At 36.0% G+C, this 25,332-nt stretch overlaps 1 protein-coding gene across 3 annotated transcripts; it reads left to right on the forward strand.

Moving 5' to 3' along the window:
• Window positions 1-1,865: 1,865 nt before the first annotated feature.
• LOC118895164 (UDP-glucuronosyltransferase 2B4-like) lies at window positions 1,866-24,030 on the forward strand. Of its 3 annotated transcripts, none has more exons than XR_005019890.1 (3): window positions 1,866-2,362; window positions 3,213-3,361; window positions 23,704-24,030. XR_005019890.1 is itself a non-coding variant. In XM_036851967.1 (3 exons), exons 1-2 carry the CDS (start codon window positions 1,868-1,870, stop codon window positions 3,335-3,337), a joined length of 855 nt encoding a protein of 284 aa, XP_036707862.1. In that variant the 5' UTR covers window positions 1,866-1,867; the 3' UTR covers window positions 3,338-3,361; window positions 23,704-24,030. The 3 variants fall into 3 exon arrangements, 2 of the variants coding, with proteins under 2 accessions (XP_036707862.1, XP_036707863.1); XM_036851967.1 differs by having other exon boundaries at window positions 1,866-2,597; XM_036851968.1 differs by lacking the exon at window positions 23,704-24,030 and having other exon boundaries at window positions 1,866-2,597; window positions 3,213-3,612.
• Window positions 24,031-25,332: the final 1,302 nt, after the last annotated feature.

Below are 25,332 nucleotides of genomic sequence, written 5' to 3' on the forward strand. Positions count from 1 at the left end.
CATACACAGACCTAATGAAATGTTGAAAGCTAAAGACAGAAAATCTTGAAGCACTAAAAGAAAAGTAATTTATCCATACAAGGGAACTCCAATAAGGCATCACTTATATCTCATCAGAAACAATGGAAGCCCTATGGCAGTGGGATGACATATTCGAAGCACTGAAAGACAAAACTGTCAACCAAAAGTTCTATATCAAACAAAACTATCTTTCAAAAATGAGGGCAAAATACAGATATTCCTCTCCCTCCACTCCCCCCCAAAAAATTCATTGCTAGGAAATCTGCCTTATAGGAAAAACTAAAAGAAAGTCTTCAAACTGAAGGAAGTAAACCCAGATTGCAATTCTAATCACCATGATAAAACAGAGAGAACTGGTGAGATAAGTAATTATATGACAGTATAAATGCATATATCATCTTTCTTCTCTTAATAAATATAAAAAGCAAGCATGTAGAACATGTATATAGTTGTAGTCCTAGGCATTTGACATATAGTTAATATATTTGGGGGGGGTGAGTGGGATGCAGCAGTGTTACAGGCCCTGAGATGACAGGGTTCTACAATGGCTTAGGTCCAGGCGTCCAGGGTCCTGTAGCTGCACAGCCTGGAAATGGTGGGCCAAGATTCCAATTCTGGCCATAGTGGAAGTCACAGAGCAGCAGCAGCGTGTGCCCAGCAATGGCCTGTTAAAGTCGCAAGTCAGGAGCCATGGGGTGGGGTGCAGAGCCCCAGCAGTGTGGCCATGGTAATTGTGGATCAGAACCCTGACCCAGGGTGAGGTACAAAGTAGCAGCATTTTAGCCCCAGCAATGATAGGTTAAAGCCATGACTTAGGCTCCAGGAATGGTGTGTAGCTCAGCAGCTCAGCCTAGGTAATGACCAGTCAAAGCCACAACTAGGAATACACAGTGAAGTCCAAGCAATAGCAGCCTTGCTCCAGTTATGGCAAGACAAAGTACTGACTTAATACCTGTGGGCAGGGCACAGAGCAGGAGCTCCAGTCTCATAGATAGTCAGGCATTGTGGCAACTCAACCAGGGAAAGCCAGGTACCGGAGTGATGGGGCCCCAAGTGTCAGATCTCACCACAGCAACATTTCCAGCCTCAGGAAAGACACAGAAGCAGGGACTCTGGGCAGCCCTGTGTCTGCTGTAATCAGTGTTGGTGAAGACTGTGGAAGTCCTCAGTAGCAAATGCTGCAAACCTCTATGATGGTGAAGCTTGCTGGGATTCTCCTGCTCTTCTTCTCCCCATGGGGTGAAATCCATTTGAAGGAATTTCTGTGGGTGCCAAGCTGCTCTGAACTGGAGGATGAGGTGGTGGAGGTAAAATCTTTCCCAAGCTTTTTTACAGGGCCATCCACAGTTTTTGCAATCTGCAGGGTTTCTGCTGCTGCTTCATTGTAGTCCAGAGCTTTCCCAAAGTAATTTACATTGGTTTGTAGTTGCTCATTTATTGTTTTTGTTGCTTTTGTGGGGGATACAAGCGTTGGGACCTCCTAACCCTCCATCCTGTTGATGTCACATTATCTCTAATTCTGTGTCAAGTGGACTGCAGACACAAGAGCCTCTCACTTGCCACTGTTGTTACACTATTTTCCTCTCTTACATAATAACTGATTTGCATGTGCAAGGTCATCGACTTTTAGAGGGGTGATAGCACTGATGAAACAATATTAAACACCAGTATAAACATGAAGTGTTGTACACTTTGCCCTTTCACTTGATTTCCACAGCTGTGACTATTCATATAATGTAGTTATTTGAGGCATAGGAGTTATAATTTAACATCCTGATTGATTTCTCCTTGGATATAAGCATGAGCAATGGCAAAAGGATAATGTAATTTTTGAAAAGTATTGCATATGAACAAGATGTCTGTGAAATGGCTCTCACTTCTGCTGCTACTACAGCTGACTTGCTACTTTAGCTCTGGAAGTTGTGGAAAGGTGTTGGCACGGCCAATGAAATACAGTCATGGAATGAATATGAAGACAATCCTGGATGAACTTGTCATGAGGGGTCATAAGGTGACTGTTCTGATATCTTCAGCTTCCATTCTTATTGATCCCAACAAACCATTTGCTATTAAGTTTGAGACTTTCCCTATGTCTTTAACTAAAGATAATTTGAAGAATGCCATCAAGCATTTGATAGAGAAATGGACATATCTGGCAAAAAATCCGTTGTGGACATATTTTTCATCATTGAGAAGTTTATTTTGGGAACTTTCTGACATGCTTATGAATATCTGTAAAAATGTTGTTTCGAACAAGAAGCTTATGACAAAACTACATGAATCAAGGTTTGATGTTGTTCTTGCAGATGCTGTTGGACCCTGTGGTGAGCTGCTGGCTGAGGTACGTAAAGTACCTTTAGTGTACAGTCTCCGCTTCTCTCCTGGTTATTCAGCTGAAAAGTATAGTGGAAGACTTCCATTCCCACCATCCTATGTACCTGCTATGTTTTCAAAATTAAGTGATCACATGACATTCGTGGAGAGGGTCAAAAATATGATATATGCACTTTATTTTGACTTTTGGTTCCAGACATTTAATGAGAAGAAATGGAATCAGTTTTACAGCAAAGTACTAGGTAAGTCATATTTTTAGTTGGTAGCATAAAGCCCTAACTTTCCTAGTGCCTTGGAAGGTGAGTTTGTATAAAGTAACAGAATTTTGTCTCTTATAAGTGAAACAATGAAATGAAAATATAAAATGATTTCATAAATATTAGCAAAATATTAAATTATAGGGTAAGGTATAACCCTGTTTCCCATTACTCATACAGATTCTCCAGGAAGTCATAAAACACAAACTGAAGCACTTAGGACTTCTCCAAGCAATTATATATCCATATTACTAAACTTCTTTTTTTAACTTAAAAAAAGTCACTAGAAACCTCATAAAATGCCTTGATAAATGAAGACAGGTAGATTGAAGAGTTACACACATATTTGTAGCACAAGTATCTAGGTAGCATTTAGAAATTGTTTCTACTTGTGTAGCTCGGTTTCTGTATTATATGATATGATATATGATACAATATGATATACACTATACACATACATATATATTTGCTTTATTAGAGAACACATTCAAACATCTTTGGCTACATCATTCTGATCTCCTTTCCAAAAATTACCTAATATATTCACATGGCAATACTCTTATTTGATCTAACTCTTGTTGTTTTGGTTTTTCCTTCCAGGAAGACCGACTACATTATTAAAGGCAATGGGGAAAGCTGAAATGTGGCTCATTCGAACATACTGGGATTTTGAATTTCCTCTCCCACTGCTACCAAATTTTGAATTTGTTGGAGACCTCCACTGAAAACCAGCCAAACCCCTGCCTAAGGTTACCTATTCCTGTTTATTTTGTTTTGTTTACATTGCATTTTCAATAGGAATAATCCTGTGTTCTTTAGTTAGAATATTTAATTACAGTGAGAGAGATGTGGGATGCTAGATAAAGTGACTTGCAAATTAGAAATTCATATATTTATTTCTATACCAACGCAAGTATCAGAGTTTCATTATCAAACAGAATAAAGTGGAAGACTTTGAGAACATGTCAGTAAAATTATTACCTTCATTATTCAATACATAATAAAGCATCAGACTTCATTAAAAGAATTATTATAAAAAATTTTAAAAATAATTATAAAATGACTAGCATATTCCAGAAGTAAGTGCTAATATGCAGAGAAATGGTGTAGACACAGTTTCTGCCGTCTGACACTCTACCTGGAAAGACAGAATACCAGCAAGTAGTAAAAACTGTGTGAAATTTTTATAATAAGGAAAGACCACAACACTAAGGAAACATCCAGCAGGAATCAGATATTATCCCTGAGGCATTGATAATTAAGACAAGATCTGAAAGATGTTCAGGATAGGGCAGGGGTAGAGGAAGGCACAAAAGAAAAGCAGGTAGAGTAGTAATGACAGTTTCCAAGAAGTCTAAGTTTAACCTGAAAAGGAAGAGTCAGATGATACTGGAGAGGTAAGTTGGAGACAGATAATTATAAGGAGTTTGAAACATCTAGTAGGAGCATTAGGGAGAAAATTAAAAGGGTAAAGAAAGGGAGAGAGATGTTCACATTAAAGAAAACACACACAGGATGTAGTCACTGGGTTGGATTGTAAAGGGGCAAGAGTGAAAAGGGACACCATTTAGCTGGTTGTTGCAAGATACAGGCAACAATGATGGAAAACTGGAATGCAATGTTCATAGAGTTATGTCCGCACTAACTCTTATAATAATAGTACCAACCTCATATTGTTGTGGGGAAAAAATCTGTTAGTACGTATGAAACACCCAAAATGTCTCTGGAACATACTTAGTGATCCAGAAAAAATATTACCTATTGTCTTTATTGTTATTTTGTTGCTATTCCATACTGTCAATAACCCAATGTGTACCAGTCACATGGATCTAATTTCTAAATTACTAGAAACTGGTTTTCCAATATATCAAGATTGTATAATCTAGCAAAGCCCTAAAGAGTAGATATCCCAAGGAGTTGTTTAAAAGTAAATTTTAAAAGTTTTTAAATGAAAAATAAAGGTAGTTAAAATTTTAATATGTTTAATAAAACTTAAGTTAAATAAATATAATTTAATACATTTAATTTAAAGTATTTTTAATTTTAAGAATTTTTTAAGGTTTGACTATCTGATCAGCAAGATGAAACGATAAAATTCTTTTCTAAGGATTGAGAATCTTCACTGCTGCACTAACCAAAAAGAAGACCATTCTTGAACAATATAAATGTATGACCTAACAATTTTTGGAGCCAAATTCAGCATTTCCTAGCTTTCACATCAGCATTTAAACCATTCCTCATTTGAAATCCCTGGGTTTTACAACTTGCAGAATAAAAGAGATAACTTAATTTATTAGGATAGGTGTTTTCTGCCTATACCAACCCTATAGAAAACCTCAGTAAAGCTCCCTTAGGGATGTACATCTCAACATCATAGCTGCCTAACAGAATGAGCACAGGGAAAATATACACTGCATATATAAGAACCATAAACTCTGCACATACACTAAACAGCAAATAATTTGTACCACTTCAATCTGAAAACTTCCCGTAGTTTAAAAATACAAAGAATTCTCAACAGTTTATAGGATTCTATTCCTCATGAAGGAAAGCAAGAATCTAATCTGCTTTAAATTGATATGATCTCTTTTAAATTGACTTAAGGGCTTCCTTGGTGGCACAGTGGTTAAGAATCTGCCTGCCAATGCGGGGACATGGGTTCAAGCCCTGGTCTGGGAAGATCCCACATGCCGCGGAGCAACTAAGCCCGTGCACCACAACTACTGAGCCTGTGCTCTAGAGCCTGTGAGCCACAAGTACTGAAGCCCGCATGCCCAGAGCCCATGCTCCACAACAAGAGAAGCCATCGCAATGAGAAGCCCGTGCACTGCAAAGAGTAGCCCCACTCACTGCAACTAGAGAAAGCCCGTGCACAGCAAGGAAGAACCAATGCAGCCAAAAATAAATAAAAGAAGATGTGGTACATATATACAATGGAATATTACTTAGCCATAAAAAAGAACAAAATAATGCCATTTGCATTACAATCGTTTTCTCAAAGAATTTCTTATTACACTAAATCAACTATAGTATGAGGTTTAGTTGGAAAATAACAGCTATAATAAGATCACAGTTTTCTTGTAGGATAAAAAATATAAATTAGAATTACAATTTTCAAAATATATGTCACAATGTATATTTAGTTATAGGAGTAAATAAGATTAGAATGAAAGCACAAATTTTAGCATAATGCCATCAAAGTCCATCCATGTTGTCAAAAAATGGCAGGATGTCCTTCTTTCTCATGGATGAATAACATTCAGTTCTCTGTGTGTGTGTGCATGTGTGTGTGTGTATTATATATATCACATCTTTATCATGTTGAAGTATGTTCCTTCTACACCCAATATGTTGAGGGTTTTTATCAGGAAAGGATGTTGTATCTTGCCAAATGTTATTCTACATCTACTGAGATGATCAAGTTATTTTAAATTTCATTCTATTAATGCAATGTATTACACTTATTGATTTGGGTACTTTGAACCATCCTTACATCCCAGGGATAAATCCCATTTGGTCATGGTATATAATCCTTTTAATGTGTTCTTGAATTTGACTTGCTGATATTTGAATGAGAATTTTTGCATCTATATTCATCCTGGATAATGGCTTATATTCAAGGTAACACTGGCCTTGTAGAATGAGTTTGGAAGTGTTCCCTCTCTCCTCTTTAATTTTTTGGAAGAGTTTTTGAAGAACTGGTGTTAATTATTCTTTAAATATTTCATAGAATTTGTCAGTGAAGCCATCTGGTCCTGGGGTTTTCTGTTGAGAGGTTTTTGAAACTGATTCAATACCTTTACTTATTATGACTATCCAGATTTTCTAATTCTTCCTGATTCAGTCTTGATAGATTGCGTGTTTCTAGGAAATTCATTCTTCTTGGTAATGTAATTTTTTGGCATATAATTCTACACAGTAGTCTCTTACGAGCCTATGTATTTCTGTAGCATCAGTTGTAATGTATCCACTTTCATTTCTAATTTTATTTATGTCTTCTTCCTTCCTTAGTTAATCTAGCTAAAGATTGTCATTTTGTTTATTTTTTTTAAAGACAGAGAAAGACAAATACTATATGATATCCATTTTATATGGAATATAAAAAAGTCAAACTTGTAAAAGCAGAGAGTAATACGGTGGTTACCGGGAGCTGAGGGGTAGGAGAATAGGAGAGATGTCTTTTAAGGGTACAGATTTGCATCTCATAGAAAAATAAGTCCTAGAGATCTAAGGTACAGTACAGTGAATATGGACAACCATATTATATTATAATCATCAAACTTGCTAAGAGACTACATCTTAATTATTCCAACCACAAAAAGAAATAATAATTATGTGACATGATAGAGGTGCAAACTATCATGAAAAATGACAATCCTATTACAATATATTGAATATAAATGTATCAAATCAATACATTATACACCTTAAATTACATAATGTTTTATGTCAAATATATTTCATCTTTAAAATGTACTAAAAACACCTTATTGGTAATAAATACTAATCATATTGAGCCTTCAGTGAGTCATAATCTTTTTGCAATAGTAACATCAAAGATCTCTGATCAGAGGAGGATCAAATGGTGGTTGAGCAAGATGATGTGGAGCTCACCTCCCCCCACAAACACATCAAAAATACATCTACAGGTGGAACAATTCTCATGGAAAACTAACTGGAAAGTGGCAGAACTCCTACAAACCAAAGCTGTAAGTAAGATACACACATAATTGAGTAGGACACGATAAAAAGCACTGGTCTGGGACCAACGTCCCTGGGAGGGTACTAAGAGGAAAAGAGAGATTGCACAGGTGGACACTCACTCTGGGAAGTCAGTGGGTCAAGTCACAGACTGGGCATCCCAGTCCTGGGGTCCTACAGGCAGGAGACAAGTTCCCTTGGCTGCTTGGAGAACTGCTGGGACAGATAGAAAGTCTGGAGAAGCCTAGACTCCACTCATGTGGAATGCAAGGGTGCTGGCTTGCCAACAGACAGGGCAGAGAGAGGTCAGCCCTAGTGGCTGCTGCCTCACTGGGCTCCCCAGTCCAAGCCAAGCAAACACTCCTACCCCACCCACTCCACACCACAGCTTGGCCCTGGATCTAGGGAGATTTCCCACAAACTGGGAAAAGATTCAATCTTGGGACACAGAGGTGACCCGGGGCCCGGGGTATTTGCAGGTGGGATGGTGGAGGCCGTTGTTGGTGCTTACTAAGACAGCACCCCATAAGCAGCCCAGACTTCTGATGGCAGCACAGCTGCTTGAACTCCTGTGACCACAAGTACGCAATCCCAGATGAGCAAATGCTCCAGCCCTGCCCACTTGATGCCACAACCTAGCACTAGATCTGGAGTGACCACAACAGGGGAAGAGATGTGAATGTGAGCTGTGTCTGAGCTAGCCACAGATGCCTACACAAGCAGTGCATCAGACCACTGTAAGCACAGGAGCCCCACTTGCTTCAGCACTCCCCTGCTTTGGGGAAAAGACCCCAGTGCAGGGAGGAGGAAAAACACACACTTAAATGGAACACACAACCAGCTCGAGCCAGATTCTCAACCTTCTGCTCCAGCACCTTGGGAGCAGACTCCACCTGTGAAAGGGTGGAGATGGCCACTGAGCAGAGCGGAAGTCCCACCTCACACCCTGCACAGGCTCAGGCTTCTCCATCACCAGCCACAACCACTACACCAAGGTGATAGCTATCAGCACACCCTAAGGAAATGTGTGACTGGCATCCACATTAAACACAGCCCTCCCACCAAAGGCACACAAGGTCTACATAAGAATGCTTCCACATAAGAACACCACTTCAGGACCACAAGAGATAACTGTTTCACCTATATTCACAGAGACAGAGCAAGTAAAATGAAAAGGCAGAGAACTACTCTCAATTGAAAGAGCAAGACAAAACCCCTGAAAAAAAATAATGAAACAGAGATAATCAGTCTACCAGACAATGCATTCAAACTGTTGATAATAAAAATGCTAACTGAATTAGGAAAGAGAATTCATCTAAGCACAGATCATTTTAACAGAGAACTAGAAAATATAAAGAAGACACACAAAAAAATAGATAATTCTATATCTGAGATAAAAAGCACTCTAGAAGCAATGAATAGAATACTAAATGACACAGGAGAATGCATAAGTAATCTAGAAAATAGAACGAAAATCACCCAATCAGAACAAAAAACAAATAAATAAAAATAAAGTAACATATGAGATCTATGGGATAACATAAAACATGCCAACATTTGCATTTTAGGGGTTCCAGAAGGCGAAAGAGAGAGAAAAGGGTATCGAGATGTATTTGAAGAAATTATGGCTGAAAAATTCCCAAATCTAAAGAAGGAAACAGACATCCAGGTATAGAAAGCACAGAGGATCTGAAACAACATGAACCCAGACAGACCCAGAATAAGACATATCATAATTAATGACAGGAGTTAAAAATAAAGAGAGAATTCTAAAGGCAGAAAGAGAAAGACAAAGAGTCATATACAAAAGAATCACTATAAGGCTATTATCTGATTTCTCCGCAGAAACTTTCAGGCCAGAAGGGGGGCAGCATGATCTATTCAAATTCCTGAAAGGGAAAAATTTGCAACCTAGGATACTCTACCCAGCAAGATTGTCATTTAAAATAGGAGAGATAAAGAACTTCTCAGACAAGCAATAACTAAAAAAATTTGGCAATAATAAACCTACCCAAAAAGAAATGTTGATGGGTCTTCTCTAAATGAAAAAGAAGTAAGAATCTATAGGAGAGGGATAATCACAGTAGAAACAGCAAATATAAAGTAAGGATTGAAGATCACTTTTTTTCCTGAAGAGCACTTAAATAAGCCAGTATATACATTAAAAGACAAAAAAATATTGCAAAAGCAATTATAACTACAATAAACAGTAAAGGGATAAGCATGAAGATGTAAAATATAATATCAAAAACACAAAATATGAGGGAGAGGAATAAAAAAATTAATATCTCTTAGAATGTGTTTAAACTTAAATGACTATTAGTTTAAAGAAAGTAGATATAATTATGGGTTAACATATATGAACCCCACGATAACCACAAATCAAAAATGTATAATAGATACACAAAAATCAAAAAGATGGATCCCAAGCATACTATGAAATAAAATCATCAAACCACAACAGAAAAACAAAAAGAAGAAATGAACAGAAAAAAACTACAAAAACAACTGGAAAAGAGTTTTAGAATGGCAATAAGTCATTAATAACTATCAAAAATTCCTTTACATGTCAATGGACTAAATGCTCCAACCAAAAGACATAGGGAAGCTGATTGGATAAAAAAGAACAAGAGTTTTCAGTATGCTGCCTTACAAGAGACTCACTTCAGGGCAAAAGACATACACAGACTGAAAGTGAGGAGGTAGAAAAAGATATTTCATGTAAATGAAAACAACAAGAAAGCAGAGGTAGCAATACTCATATCAGACAAAATAAACTTTGAAAGGCCATAATGAAAGACAAAGAAGGGCATTATAGAATAATAAAGGGAAAACAAGAAGAGGATATTACACTTGTTAACATATACACACCCAATACAGGAGCACCGAAATATATATAGCAAATACTAACAGACACAAAGGGAAGACTTCACAATAGTACTATAGTAGCAGGAGACTTTAAAACCCCTCTGACATCAATGGGCCGATCATCCAGACAAATATCAATAAAGCAACAGTGGTCTTAAATGGCACAATAGACCAGACGAACTTACTTGGTATCTACAGGACATTACTTCCAAAAAAAAATAATAAATACACATTCTTTTCCAATGCATATGGAATGCTCTCCAATATAGATCACATACTAGGTCACAAAACAAGCATCAACAAACTTATGAGGATAGAGACTATACCAAGCATTTTTCTGACCACAGTAGCATGAAACTAGAAATCAGCTAAAGAAAGAAAATTGGGAAAAGAACAAACATATGGAGACTAAACCGCATGTTACTACCAAAAATGTGGGTCAACAATGAAATCAAAGAGGAAAAAGGAAAACACCTCAAGACAAATAAAAATGGAAATACAACTTTCCAAAATCTAGGGGTTGCAACAAAAAGCAGTTCTAAGAGGGAAGTTCATAGTGATGCAGGCCTTCCTCAAGAAATAAGAAAAATCTCAAACAACCTAATCTATCAAGTAAAGGAATTAGAAGAAGAAGAGAGAAAGCTGAAAGTTGGCAGAAGGAAGGAAATAATAATGATCAGAGAGGAAACAAATGAAATAGACATCAAAAAAAAAAATAGAAAAATCAATGAAACCAAGAACTGGTTTTTTGAAAAGATAAACAAAATTGATTAATCTTTAGCCAAACCCACCAAGAAGAAAGAGAGGACCCGAAAAAACAAAAGAAGAAATAAAAGAGGAGAAATAACAACCAATTCCACAGAAATTCAAAAAATCATAAGAGAATACTATGAACAATTACATGCCAACAAATTGGACAACCTAGAAGAAATGGACAAGTTTCTAGGAGCATATAGCCTGCCAAGACTGAGTCAAAAAGAAACAGACAATTTGAACAGACTGATCACTAGAAGTGAAATTGAATTTGAAATTTAAAAAGACTCCCAGGAAACAAAAGTCCAGGACCAGATGGCTTCACTGTGGAATTCTACCAAACATATAAAAAAGAATTTATACCTATCCTTCTCAAACTATTTCAAAAAAGTGAAGAGAAGGGAACACTCCCAAATTCATTCTACAAGACCACAATTGCCCTGATACCAAAACCAGTCAAAGACAAAAAAAAGAAAATTATAGGTGGATATCATTAATAAATATAGATGCAAAAATCCTTAAAAAAATATTAGCTAACAAAAAATATTAGCAAACTGAATCCAACAATACCTAAAAAGAATCACACACCATGATCAAGTTGGATTCATTCCAGGGTCACAAGGATGATTCAACATATGCAAATCAATCAATGTAATATACCACATTAACAAAGGGAAAGATAAAAATCACATGAATATCTCAATAGATGCACAAAAAGCAATTGATAAAATTCATCATCCATTCATGACAAAACTTTCATCAAAGTGGGTATAGAGGGAACATATTTCAACATAATAAGGGCCATTTATGACAAACCCACAACAAACATATTACTCAACAGTGATAAGCTGAAAACCTTATCTCTAAATTCAGGAACAAGACAAGGATGCCACTCTCATGGCCTCTATTTAACATAGCATGTGAAGTCCTAACCACAACAATCAGATACAAAAAGGAAATGAAAAGTATCCAGATTGGAAGGGAAGAGGTAAAACTGTCACTATTTGCAGATGACATGATACTCTATATAGAGAACACTAAAGTCTCCACACAAAAACTATTAGAACTAATAAATAATTTCAGCAAGGATGCAGGATACAAGATCAATACAAAGAAATCTGTTGCATTTCTATAAAGTAATAATGAAATGTCAGAACAAGAAAGTAAAATAAAAATCCTGTTTAAAATCACATAAAAAATAATAAAATACCTAGGAATAGACTTAATCAAGGAGGTGAAAGACCTACAGGCTGAAAACTATAAAACATTGATGAAAGAAATTGAAGATGATTCAAAGAAATGGAAAGATATCCTGTGCTCTTGGGTTGGAAGAATTAGTATTATTAAAACTGCCTTAGTACCCAAAGCTATCTACAGATTTAGTGCAGTCCTGATCAAAATACCCAGAACATTTTTCACAGAACTAGAACAAATAATACTAAAATTTATATGGAACCCCAAAAGACCCCAAATTGCCATAGCAGTCCTGAGGATAAAGAACAAAGCTGGAGGTATAATTCTTCCAGACTTCAGACTACATATACGACAAAGCTACAGTAATGAAAACAGTGTGGTACTGGCACAAAAACAGACACATAGATCAATGGAACAGAATAAAGAGCCCAGAAATAATCCCACACACCTATGGTCAATCAATCTCTGAGAAAGTCAACAAGAATATGCAACAGAGAAAAGAGTCTCTTCAACAGGTGGTGTTGGGAAAACTGGACAGCCACATTAAAAACAATGAGATTAGACCATTCCTTTACAACATTATACAAAAATAAACTCAAAATGGTTTAAAGATTTAAATATAAGACCTGAAACTATAAAACTCCTAGAAGGGAACATAGGCAGAACACTCTTTGACATAAATCACAGCAATATTTTCTTGGATCAGTCTCCTAAGGCAAAAGAAATAAAAGCAGCAATAAACAAATGAGACCTAATTAACATAAAACCTTTTGCACAGGAAAGGAAACCATTGGCAGAACAAAAATACAATCTACAGAATGGGAGAAAATATTTGTAAATGATCTGACTGACAAGGGGTTAATATCCAAAATACACAAACAGCTCATACAATTCATTATCAAAGAAAACAAATAACACAATCAAAGAATGGGCACAAGTCTCAAATAGACATTTTTTCCAAAGAAGATGTACAGGTGGCTAACAGACATTCAAAAATATACTCAACATTGCTAACTATTAGAGAAATGCAAATCAAAACTACAATGAGGGCTTCCCTGGTGGTGCAGTGGTTGAGAATCTGCCTGCCAATGCAGGGGACACGGGTTCGAGCCCTGGTCTGGGAAGATCCCACATGCCGTGGAGCAACTAGGCCCGTGAGCCACAACTACTGAGCCTGCGCGTCTGGAGCCTGTGCTCCGCAACAAGAGAGGCCGCGATAGTGAGAGGCCCACGCACCGCGATGAAGAGTGGCCCCCGCTCGCCGCAACTAGAGAAAGCCCTCGCACAGAAACGAAGACCCAACACAGCCATAAATGGATAAATAAATAAATAAATAAAATTTAAAAAAAAAAAAAAAAAAAACTACAATGAGGTATCACCTCACACCTGCCAGAATGGCTAGCATCAAAAAGTCTACGAATAACAAACGTTGGAGAGGATGTGGAGAAAAGGGAACACTTGTAAATTGTTGGTGGGAATGTAAATTGGTGCAGCCACTATGGAAAACAGTATGGAGGTTCCTCAAAAAACTAAAACTATGATCCAGCAATTCCTCTCCTGGGTATATACCTGAAAAAAATAAAAACACTAATTCGAAAAGATACATGCACCCCAATGTTCATAACAGCACTATTTACAATAGCCAATACATGGAAGCAACCTTAGTGCCCATTAACAGATGATTGGATTAAGAAGATGTGGTGTATATATATAAATATATATATATTGTACAATGGAATATAACTCAACCATAAAAAATATGAAATACTGCCATTTGCAGCAACGTGGATGGACTTTGAGAATATTATGTTTAGTGAAATAAGTCAGACAAAGATAAACATCATATGATATCATATATGTGTAATATAAAAAATAATACAAATGAAGGTATATGCAAAACAGAAATAGACTCATAGATACAGAAAACAATTTTGTGGTTACCAAAGGGGAGAGGGATGGGAGAATGGACAAATTCGGGATATGGGATTAACAGATATATAAACTACTATGTAGATACACAACAAGGATATACTATATAGCATAGGGAAGTATACACATTATCTTGTAATAACCTATAATGGAGTATAATCTGCAAATATACTGAATCACTATGCTGTACACCTGAAACTAACACAATGTTGTAAATCAACTATACTTCAATTAAAAGATAAATAAAATTTCAAAATTAAAAAACAATTTTTAAAAGTTCATTGATCCCATATCACCATAACAAACACAATAATAATGAAAAAGTTGGAAATAGTGCAAGAATTACCAAAATGTGACAGACATAGAGACACAAAGCGAGCCAATGCTGTTAGGAAAATGGCGTTGATAGACCTGCTTGACACAGGGTTGCCACAAACTTTCATTTTGTAAAAAAATAAAAAGCAATACCTGTGAAGCATAATAAATCAAAGCACAATAAAATGAGATATGTCTGTATCACAAAGCTGTATTTGGAGTTGAGACACAATAAATTGAAAACTGGTATAGCAGACAATAACAGTATTTAAAATTTCTCATTTGTTAGTGTCCCAAATGTTTTTGCATCCTTGGGCACTGCATCATAGTAAAATTCAGGTGAATCAGAGGCATGGCTTTCCTTTAAAATGAAGTTTGTACAAGTGGCAATATATAGAGCTCCTGCCAAAGGTGAACTTAAGAGTAGGCCCCTTTGGGTCTGCAGCCCCACTGGTGGTTACTTCCCTGATGTGCAAATATAATAGTAGAATAGACATACTAGCAGACTAGATTCTTGACTTAAGTAATAACTAGCTCAGTCTTGGTTACAGGGAATCCATTATGTTGGGCCTGAAGGGGAACAGAATATGCCACCCCAAAATATGTCACTTTGGCATATTATTTTGAATTAAAGTTACTTAGGAAACAGCTGGTGCAAGGATACTCTGACCCTCCTTATCCCCCCTGAAAGCAGGAAATAAATCTCCCATGTGAAGCTACCCTCTCTATGACCAGGAGAGTAGAAGGCATCCTTATCAACAGAGATAAGGAATTTAGGGCTGAGAAGGCTATTTAAACAAACCTTGTGACTCCTTCACGAATTTGCTACCCCAAGCCCAAACCCCTTTATCTTGTCTATTCTTCACAAATGTATTCTTTTTTTTTTTTTTAATAAGTCATTTCTCCGCCCTGAGCCTCAGCTTCCTTATCTGTACCACAGGTCTGGCTACCAATTTCACAGAGATGTGGATTACTCTTCATTTTCTTAAAAAATTTATTCAATTTATTTATTTTTGGCTGTGTTGGGTCTTCATTGCTGCGTGTGGCTTTCTTTAGTTGCGGTAAGCGAGGGCTCCTCTTCATTGCAGTACGCGGGCTTCTCATTGAGGTGGCTTCTCTTGTTGCAGAGCATGGGCTCTAGGTGCACGGGCTTCAGTAGTTGTGGCACGTGGGCTCAGTAGTTGTGGAACACGGGCTTAGTTGCTCTGCTGCATGTGGAATCTTCCCGAACCAGGGCTGGAACCCCTGTCCCCTGCATTGGCAGGCGGATTCTTAACCACTGCACCACAAGGGAAGCCCCAAAAATGTATTCTTTCTTTGTTTAAAAGGTATAAAATGTGCCTGTTTTGGTCATTTCTTTGAGTCTCATATTTTTATGGGATCACTTATGTACAAAATTAAATTTGTTTTTTTCCTGTTAATCTCTCATATGTCAATTCAATTATTAGATCAGTCAATGAACCAGGGAGAGAAGGAAAAAGTTTTCCTCCCCTACAGGCCCACATGTAGCATTCATCTCTGAACCCGATCTGTTCAAACAATCTGTTCAAACAGTCATCAAACCAGCACTAGAGTGACCAGATATTTGGTGCCTCCTCTATAATAAATATTAAGTCTAACAATCCAAAATATATGGAAATATAGTATTTCATTGATTTAACTGGCAAATCTCTAATTATTAATATGATTAGCCATCTTTGTGTGTGTGTGTGTGTGTGTGTGTGCATATATTTTGTGTGTGTGTGTGTGTGTGTGTGTGTGTGCGTGTCCATTCCAGGCTCTTTTTTGCATATATTGCACACTTTTTCCATTGTGCTTTTTCTACTGACTCTTGTTTGGTTTAGAGAAGGTACAAAAGATCAATTTGTCATTTGCAAAAAATGGCTGAGAGTGACTGGCACAGAAACAAGATTCATGAAAGATAGATAAGCTGGTAAAAATTAATCAGAAATTCAAGGTCAGAGAAGATGAACTTTGGAGCTGGGTTGATCAATCATAATGACGACATGCAGGTTGCAAGAGTCAGGATGGAATGAAATAAAAAGGGAGGCAAACACTTTGAATCAGATCACAAATACTGCAGTGCAGCGCAGGACGGGTAAGTAAGGCCAGGAAAGCAATTAGAAACAAGAGAGCTTTAAAAGCACAACAGATAATCAGGAGGGCTCTGATGCAATGTATTAGCAAATAACACATATTCTAATCAGTTTACTGAAAATTCATAGAGCCTTTAGGTCTAGGGGGCTCTATCAGTCAAGGTTCAGTCAGGAAAACAGAAAATTCAGTAATTCTCTCTACAGCTGATCGTGTTCATTCTTCTGTTCGTCCATTCAGTTCCATTTATTTCATATAATCAATGAATGTATTTCTGATTTCTAGAATTTCTAAATGGTTCTTTTTATATTTAACCTTCCCACCCCAACCCATTCTTAACTGCTTTCATCTCTGAACAGTCTAAACATCCTTTTTTTAAAATAAGTTTTTATTGAAAGTATAGTTGATTTACAATGTTTAGTTTCTGGTGTACAGCAAAGTGATTCAGTTATATGTATATATATATTCTTTTTTGTGTTATTTTCCATTATAGTTTATTACGAGATATTGAATATCATCCCCTGTGCTATACAGTAGGACCTTGTTGTTTATCTATTTTATATGTAATAGTTTGTATCTGCTAATCCCAAACTCCTGATTTATTCCTCACCCCCCCTCCCCCTTTGGTAACCATAAGTTTGTTTTCTATGTGAGTCTGTTTCTGTTTTGTAAATAAAATTATATCACTTTTTAGATTCCACATATAAGTGATATCACATGACATTTGTTTTTGTCTGACTTACTTCACTTAGAATGATTATCTCTAGATCCATTCATGTTGCTGCAAATGGCATTATTTCATTCTTTTTATGGTTGAGTAATATTCCATTGTATAAATATACCACATCTTCTTTATCCATTTATCTGCCAATGGACATTTATGTTGCTTCCTTGCCTTTGCTAAACAGTGCCACTATGACCAACACTGGGGTGCATGTATCTTTTCGAATTAGAGTTTTCGTCTTTTCCAGATATATGCCCAGGATTGGGATTGTTGGATCATATGGTAGTTCTATTTTTAGTTTTTTAAGGAACCTCCATACTGTTCTCCATAGTGACTGCACACCAGTTTACATTCCCACCAACAGTGTAGGAAGTTTCCCTTTTCTTCACACCCTCTCCAGCATCTATTATAGACTTTTTAATGATGGCCATTCTGACCAGTGTGAGGTGATACCTCATTATAGTTTTGATTCGCATTTCTCTAATAATTAGCAATGCTAAGGATCTTTTCATGTGCCTATTGGCCATCTGTATGTCTTCTTTGGAGATATGTCTATTTAGGTCTTCTGCCCATTTTTTGATTGGGATTTTTTTGTTATTAAGTTTTATGAGCTGTTTGTATATTTTGGAAATGAAGCCCTTGTCGATCATGTTAGTAAATATTTTCTCCCAGTTCATAGGTTGTCTTTTCGTTTTGTTTATGGTTTTCTCTCCTGTGCAAAATCTTGTAAGTTTGATTGGTCTCATTTATTTTTGCTTTTATTTCTATTGTCTTGGGAGACTGACCTAAGAAAATATTGCTAGGATTTATGTCATAGAATGTTTTGCCTATAAGCATGCTTACTTTAAAATCTCATCATGATTTTTTCCTCTATCTATAATCCTTGGGTGCAAATCATCCTATTTTGTATGGTTGGTTATTTCCTCATGTGGTTTTCATGACTTTATCTTCAACAGGTGTTTATTTCTGCAAACATTCCACATGTCCTGTATTGTAAAAGCATCCCTTCAGAATGTTTTTTGATTGCCTCTGCTGCAGCCTAAGGGGATGACCAGTTCCATTACAATTTATTTATTTATTTTTAGCCTAAAGTCACTGCGTTCTATAGACAGAGTAAATTTTGATCCCTATTGTTAAGGTCCTTATCTTTTTAAAATCCCTCCCCAAAGCCACTGTTGTATAGCTCCTGTAAGCATGTATTCATGGGATTTCCTCTTATGCTAACAATTCGTGGATATCCTTTCTTGGTTTCATACTTCGCTGTGTATGTTGTTCTATGTTGTCTTTTCTTCAGTATGTATATGCAACTGAAGCAGAAGTACAAAAGGGTTGAGTCATTTATGATCAGCTCAGTCCACTACACTGAATGGAACTCTTAAATGTGTATGTTTGGGGATACAACATTCCCTTTTAATTATTTTTTAAATTTTATTGTAGTCAGAGACGTCTCACATAAATACTTTAGAATTTGTTGAGATTTCATTTGTGACCTTGCGTAAGGTCAATTTTGTAAAATGTTTCATGTGTGTGCTCTTGAAAAGAATGGATATACTCTATATGTAACCGTGGAATTCAATAGATGAATCTTGTTAATTTTTTTCCCAAAACAATCAAATTTCATACTAATTTTTGTTTGCTTGATCAATCAGTTTCCAAGGGTACATTAAAATCTCACAAATTTTTCTTACTTGTTAATTCTTAGTCAATTACTTCTACCCATAGAAATGTTTATCACATTTTATACTTTCCATCTTTCATCCTACTTGTTTGATATTATTACATCAGTTTTCATTTAGTTAGTATTAGAGTGTGTGTGTGTGTATATAACAATTCTAGGTAATTTGTATTATTTATTTCATTTTAAATTTAAAAAATTGTAACTTTACAGTACAGAACCTGTAGACATCATCTTAACCAAGTGATCAAAAATAGTATCACCATTAATGAGACACATTAATATCATGTCTCCTGAAAATGATGTACTGAGAAGAGCACATCACTTCTGCAGTATTATTGCCAAAAATGCATAATTTGAATTGAATCATAAGTAAATATCAAGCAAACCTAAATTGAGGGTCATCCTATAAAATAAGTGGCCAATAATTTATCAAAAGTGCCAAAATTAAGAAAGACCAAAAAAAAAAAAAAAAACCAAGGGACTATCCAAGATTAAAAGAGACTAAGGAGATATGACAACTACGTGCAACATATGAACCTGGATTGGATCCTGGTGCAGAAAAAGTTACTGAAAGAATAGAAAAACCTGAAGCTAGATCCGTACACTGTGGTTCCTACACCCTACCTACTCTCATTCCCCACGCCCACCCCCAGAAACTTAGGGTCCTTTTTTAAAGAAATTGTCCAGAGTGAAAAAAAAAAATTAACTAAAATCGATGTAACACATCAAAGTAAAGCCCTTCTCATTCTGACATGTATGGGTCCCTTATGTAATGTGTAGTAATACACACTCAGCATAAAAGTCAAAGCCAGGCAGTTAATAAATCCTTCACAAGTACAAAGAAATCCCAGTGATCCCTTTGATCAGTTGTCTCATTCTTTAATATGAACAAAGATCAGGAAACATTTAGGGATAGCTAATAAAATGGCAGATTAAGGCCAACATAAACACACACACACACACATACACACACACATAAACATAGTGAACAAATGAGAATTTTAAAAATAAAAAGTTTAACCTTATTTAGTAACCACAGAGGTAGTCAAAAATATTTCATTCAGGAAGAATATACTACAAAATGAAATGAGAAAAAAGGGAAAGCTCTTGTATATTTCACACCTCTTATGCCCTGTCTCATACCTTTTTAACCTATTTTGTTCATTAGTTTTTGCTGTACCAAGAAGCTTCTGCACAGTTATAATTTGATAGCACAGATCTCTCACTTTCTACATTAGGGCTTCTTTGACACCACTGCATGGAACTGCTGAAGGAACTCACCTAACACTCACACATGCATAATCTAGCAGTATATTGAATAGGAGCCCTCTCCCACCCTTCAGGTGGTCATTTGTGATTATGTTCTACATGGCTTTTTACTGGGTCCCAGTGGGCTTAAGTTCCAGTTGCTCACAGTGATGATTAGCTTGGTAATATACTTGTACAAACCTTCCTCCCTTCCTGTTTCACCCTTCCCTGTCCCCTACTCCTGCATCCTAGGAGTTCTCAAAATAAACTACTACTTTGTGATCCTTATCTCAGGCTCTGTTTTCTGAAAATAGACTGAGGCAGTTTGTACAAGAACTGGCTCTAAAAAGCAGACCTGCATGATGAAACTTGGAAATTGGCTAATTCACTAATAACTGGCAATAACAATCTCACTGCTGATGACATGTGCAACAGTGATAGCTCCTAGCATTCGATAAAATCACAATTTATAAGATTCACACAACGGGGGAGCAAGAATTGGGGTGAGGTTCATGGGGAAGATAAAGTATTGACTTATGGACAGTATGGGGACAATGGTAATTACACAGTTTACAGAGTGAAATGGATTTTTTAACAGTTTTAGAAACCTTGTAAAAAGTAAATGACAAGTTAAGTTTAAGTAAATATCAAATCAAAATACACTGCGAAAGTCAGAAGTTCTCCTTGGCAGTGTTTAGAGACTCTTTCTTCTGCAACAGCAGCAAAACAGACTTAGAATTTAATTGCAAAGAGAGCAGAGATACAACAGAGACTCAACTCACGTCAACAATTTTCCTATACCAAAGTCAGGGCCTAGATAGAAAAAGAATGGGACTCTTGAGAACTGGGATGGGGGAGCAAGCCCGAAAATCCTCAATCCCCAGATTCTTTTGGGTTCTGCTTCCGGGGGTAGGGTAGTGAAGACAGTTCTATCAGGGGTCACAGTAAAGTTACCACTGAACTTAAAGCTATGGCTATCACATTTTGGACTCCTCATATCAGTGACACAGTGGGCAAAGAAAATAGTAACTATTAGTGGGGACAATTGACCCTGATTCTAGTCAGGAGATAGGATCACAGTTCCATGATAGGGAAGGAAGGGATTTATCAGAAACTCTGGATGCAGAGGGGTGCCTAAAGTTTAGAGGAATGGAACTCATTTGTTCACTGTGTTTATTCTGGTGTGTGTTTGTATGTGTGTGTGTGTTTAGTTAACTAATGTGTTTAGTTAACTAATTTAGTTAACTACTGATAACTCTAAGAGTGTACTTGCAGCAACCATGACCCAACAAGGGTAAGGTAGTTTGAGGATGAAGGCTCACGTCATCCCATCAGACTAGCAATTTAGAACACACTAACTGCTGGCCCAGAGAGAGGGAAACATAGAATTTGTAGTAGAGGAGGAAGATGAAGAAACAAGTGAAGCTTTCTCTAAAGAAAAAGATAGTGGTAGCAGTGCCTCAGTGGAGGAATTGAAATTAAAAATGTGGCTGGTTTGAAAACAGGCAACAAATTTTATGAGGCTTGGATAAATGAATTAAATACAGTTTCTAAACTTGATAAACCTAGAAACAGCTACATATTATTTAGCGATATGATAACCATCAGAAGAAACCAAAACTTAGTTAAGTAGGATAATGGTCAGGAGATACTTCTTTTATAATATAAGCCCATGTACACTATTTGATCTACTTACCCACGTATATGAATTCTTAGGTTTTCGCTAAGCTTTTTTTTCCTTTCCCAAATGAAGTACTATCATGAAAATCAAGAACCAGACAAGAATGTTTAGTTGTTAATCTTTAACTATTCAGTACTGTACTGGAAGTCCTGGACAATTCAATAAGAAAAATATGTAGAAGTAATAAAATTTGGAACACAGGAGGAGAATTGGACATCATTTGTAGGTAATATGGTGTGTTGAGAAAAATCAAACAATTGAAAAATTATCATAGGTTACTATAAGTTCTGTAAGATGGCCAAAAATAAGACTAATATTAAAAATAAATAGACTTCCTAAGTTCAGGGGAAAAAAATCAAATATAAAATATTGTAGAATTTACCACAGTAGCAACAGAAAGCATAAATAAAAATAATCCTAACAAGAAATATGTAATACATATTGGAAGAAAAATATCAAGGTCTATTTAAGAATATGAAAAAAATGGAAAGAACTACCGTGTACCCAGATGGGTAACCTCAGCAGTTAAATTATTCTCTCCAAATTGTTGTATAACATCAATGCATTTATTTCAAAATCCTGAAAATATTTTTAAAAGGCCCAGAAATGTTACACTGTTATTATGGAATATTAAATGCACAAAAATAAGAAAAAAATTGAAAGTGAACAATACACACTAGAGTGGATGATAGTTAACTGTGGCCCTGCTGCAAGCAGACAGAGATAAGTAGATCAATGAACAGTCTAGAGTCCAAAGCAGACACACATGTATGTAGAAATTCAGTGTATAATAATGGGGGCTTTGAAAATCATTCAGACATGATTACTCAATTATAAATGGTGTTGGGACAACTGTACAATGAGACCCCCCCATGTCATATTCTCACACTCTGCAGATTGAATTAAAGATTTAAATATTAAAAAGCTTCTAAATTTTAAAATACATAGAACCCTTTTCAGAAACTTGGAATGAAAACAGCATAAACTCAAGAATCCATAAGTAATTTACATGTTTAACTGTATGAAAGATTTAAACTTTTAAATGGAGGAAGATACCATCAACAAAATAAAAAGAAAACCTATCATTAGCTGATAACACTGATAATACATAATTAATATTTGTATGTATATTATTAATATGTATAAAATATAAATATAAAGGTAAACTCATATATAAGCAGAGAATAGGAAAAGGCAATTTCTAGGAAAAGAAATATAAATGTTCAACAAATTTATGAAAAGATGCTCAAATTTATAAATAATTAAGGAAATATCAGTCAGCATAAAAATGAAATAGTGTTTTTCTCCTGTCAGACTGCAGGAATTTAAGGGCTTTATAGTTTTCAGTGCTGATAAGAGTATATAGTAAATGGGCAAGTCTCATAAACTGTTTTAAGTAAACTGTACAACTACTTGGCGAATGATTTGACAATACCTATCAAAATGTAAAATGACTAAACCGTATCGTTTCAAGATCCCTCCTTATCTTACAAAAAAGAGTATAAGTGTTAAGGTATATGTACTAGAATACTCAATACAGCACAGTTGTAATAGCAACATTTAGGAGTTCTCTAATTGTCTAAGAGTAGGTTAATGGATAAAGACATTTTGGTACATCCATACATTAGAAAAGATGGAGCCACTGAAAAGAAAAAAGGCAGTCAATATGCTCTAACTCAGAAGTATGTTCATGATACATTGTTAAGTGAAAAAAAGCTATTTGCAGAAATATTTTCTAAAATAATTTTAAACAATGCACGCAAAGAATTACATAAACATAGAAAAAAGTGTGGAATAAACATCAAACTGATAACATGCTACCCGTGCTTCCTGAGATAATCTCCAGAGACAGAGGCTGGCAGGCACCATTTTCACCATCTTTTTTTCTTTCCTCTTTTCTTGACAGGAGCCATCTTCATGCTCTCCCTCTGCTGCTGCCCCGATTTTTGTGGTTGCCATGCAGGGGACACCCCTAATTGCTTGTCTCTGAAGGCCAGAGGGGCTTACAGGGCTTGCTCCCATGGCACTGTAACAATCACAGAAAAGTTCTTGGCAGACTACCACCCCCAAGGTGCTGCACAGACAGTAGACAGAAACACACCTCCAATCTTCCTGAGAAAGAGGCCTGTTTGTCCAGAAGCTTTGGCCTGAGGGGCAGGCTTCTGGTCTGGCACACTTCCAAAGGCATACAGAGATGCTCTCAGGGAGCTGTTAGAACTAATAAATTCAGTAAAAGTGTAGGATATAAAATTAATATACAAAAATCTGTTGCATTTCAATACTCTAACAACAAACTATCAGAAAGAGAAATTAAGAAAACAATCCATTTATAATTGCATCAAAAAGAAAATATCTAGCAATAAATTTAACCAAGGTGAAAGATCTGTACACTGAACACTGTGAGACATTGATGAAAGAAATTGAAGAAGACACAGATAAATAAGAAGATATCCCGTGATCACAGATTGGAAGAAATAATACTGTTAAAATGTCCATACTAACCATAGTGGTCTACAGATTTAATGCAGTTCTTATCAAAATTCCAATGGCATTTTCCACAAAAATGTAACAAACGATCCTAAAGTTTGTATGGAACCACAAAAGACCCCCAAATAGCCAAAGCAATCTTGAGAAAAAAGAACAAAGCTGGAGGCATCACACACCCTGATTTCAAACTATCCTACAAATCTATAGTAATCAAAACAGTATGGTACTGGCGTAAAAACAGACATAGATCAATGGAACAGAATAGAGTTGAGAAATAAACCACACATATATGGTCAACTAATTTACAACAAAAGAGACAAGAATATACAATGGGAGTAGGGCAGTCTCTTCAATAAATGATGTTGGGAAAACGAGACAGCCACATGCAAAAGAATGAAAGTGGATATCTTACACCATATGCAAAAGTTAACTCAAAATGGGTTAAAGACTTAAACTTAAGACCTGAAACAATAAAACTCCTAGAGGAAAAAAATAGGCAGTAAGCTCCTTGACATTCATCTTGGCGATGGTTTTTTGACTCTGATTCCGAAAGCAAAGGCAATAAAAGTAAAATAAACAAGTGAGACTACAAGCAACCTTGTTTTATTGCACTACCCTTTAATATGCTTTACGGATACTGCATTTTTTTTTTTACAAACTGAAGGTTTATGGCAACCTTGCATTGCTAGATGATGGTTACCATTTTTTAGCAATAAAGTTCTTTTAACTAAGGTACATACATTGTTTTTTTAGACGTATTGCTATTGCACACTTAATAGACTATAATATAGTGTAAGCATAACTTAAATGCACCAGGAAACCAAAAAATTCATGTGACTAGTTTTACTGAGATATTTGCTTTATTACAGTGGTCTAGAATTGAACCTGCAATTATCTCCATAGTATGCCTGTACATCCAACTAAAAAGCTTCTACAGAGCAAAAGAAATCATCAACAAAATGAAAAGGCAGCCCACTGAATGGGAGAAAATATTTGCACACTATATATCTGATAAGCAGTTAATATCCAAAATATATTTAAAAAACTC

Source organism: Balaenoptera musculus, chromosome 5 (assembly GCF_009873245.2).
Source record: "Balaenoptera musculus isolate JJ_BM4_2016_0621 chromosome 5, mBalMus1.pri.v3, whole genome shotgun sequence".
Lineage (NCBI taxonomy): Eukaryota > Metazoa > Chordata > Mammalia > Artiodactyla > Balaenopteridae > Balaenoptera > Balaenoptera musculus.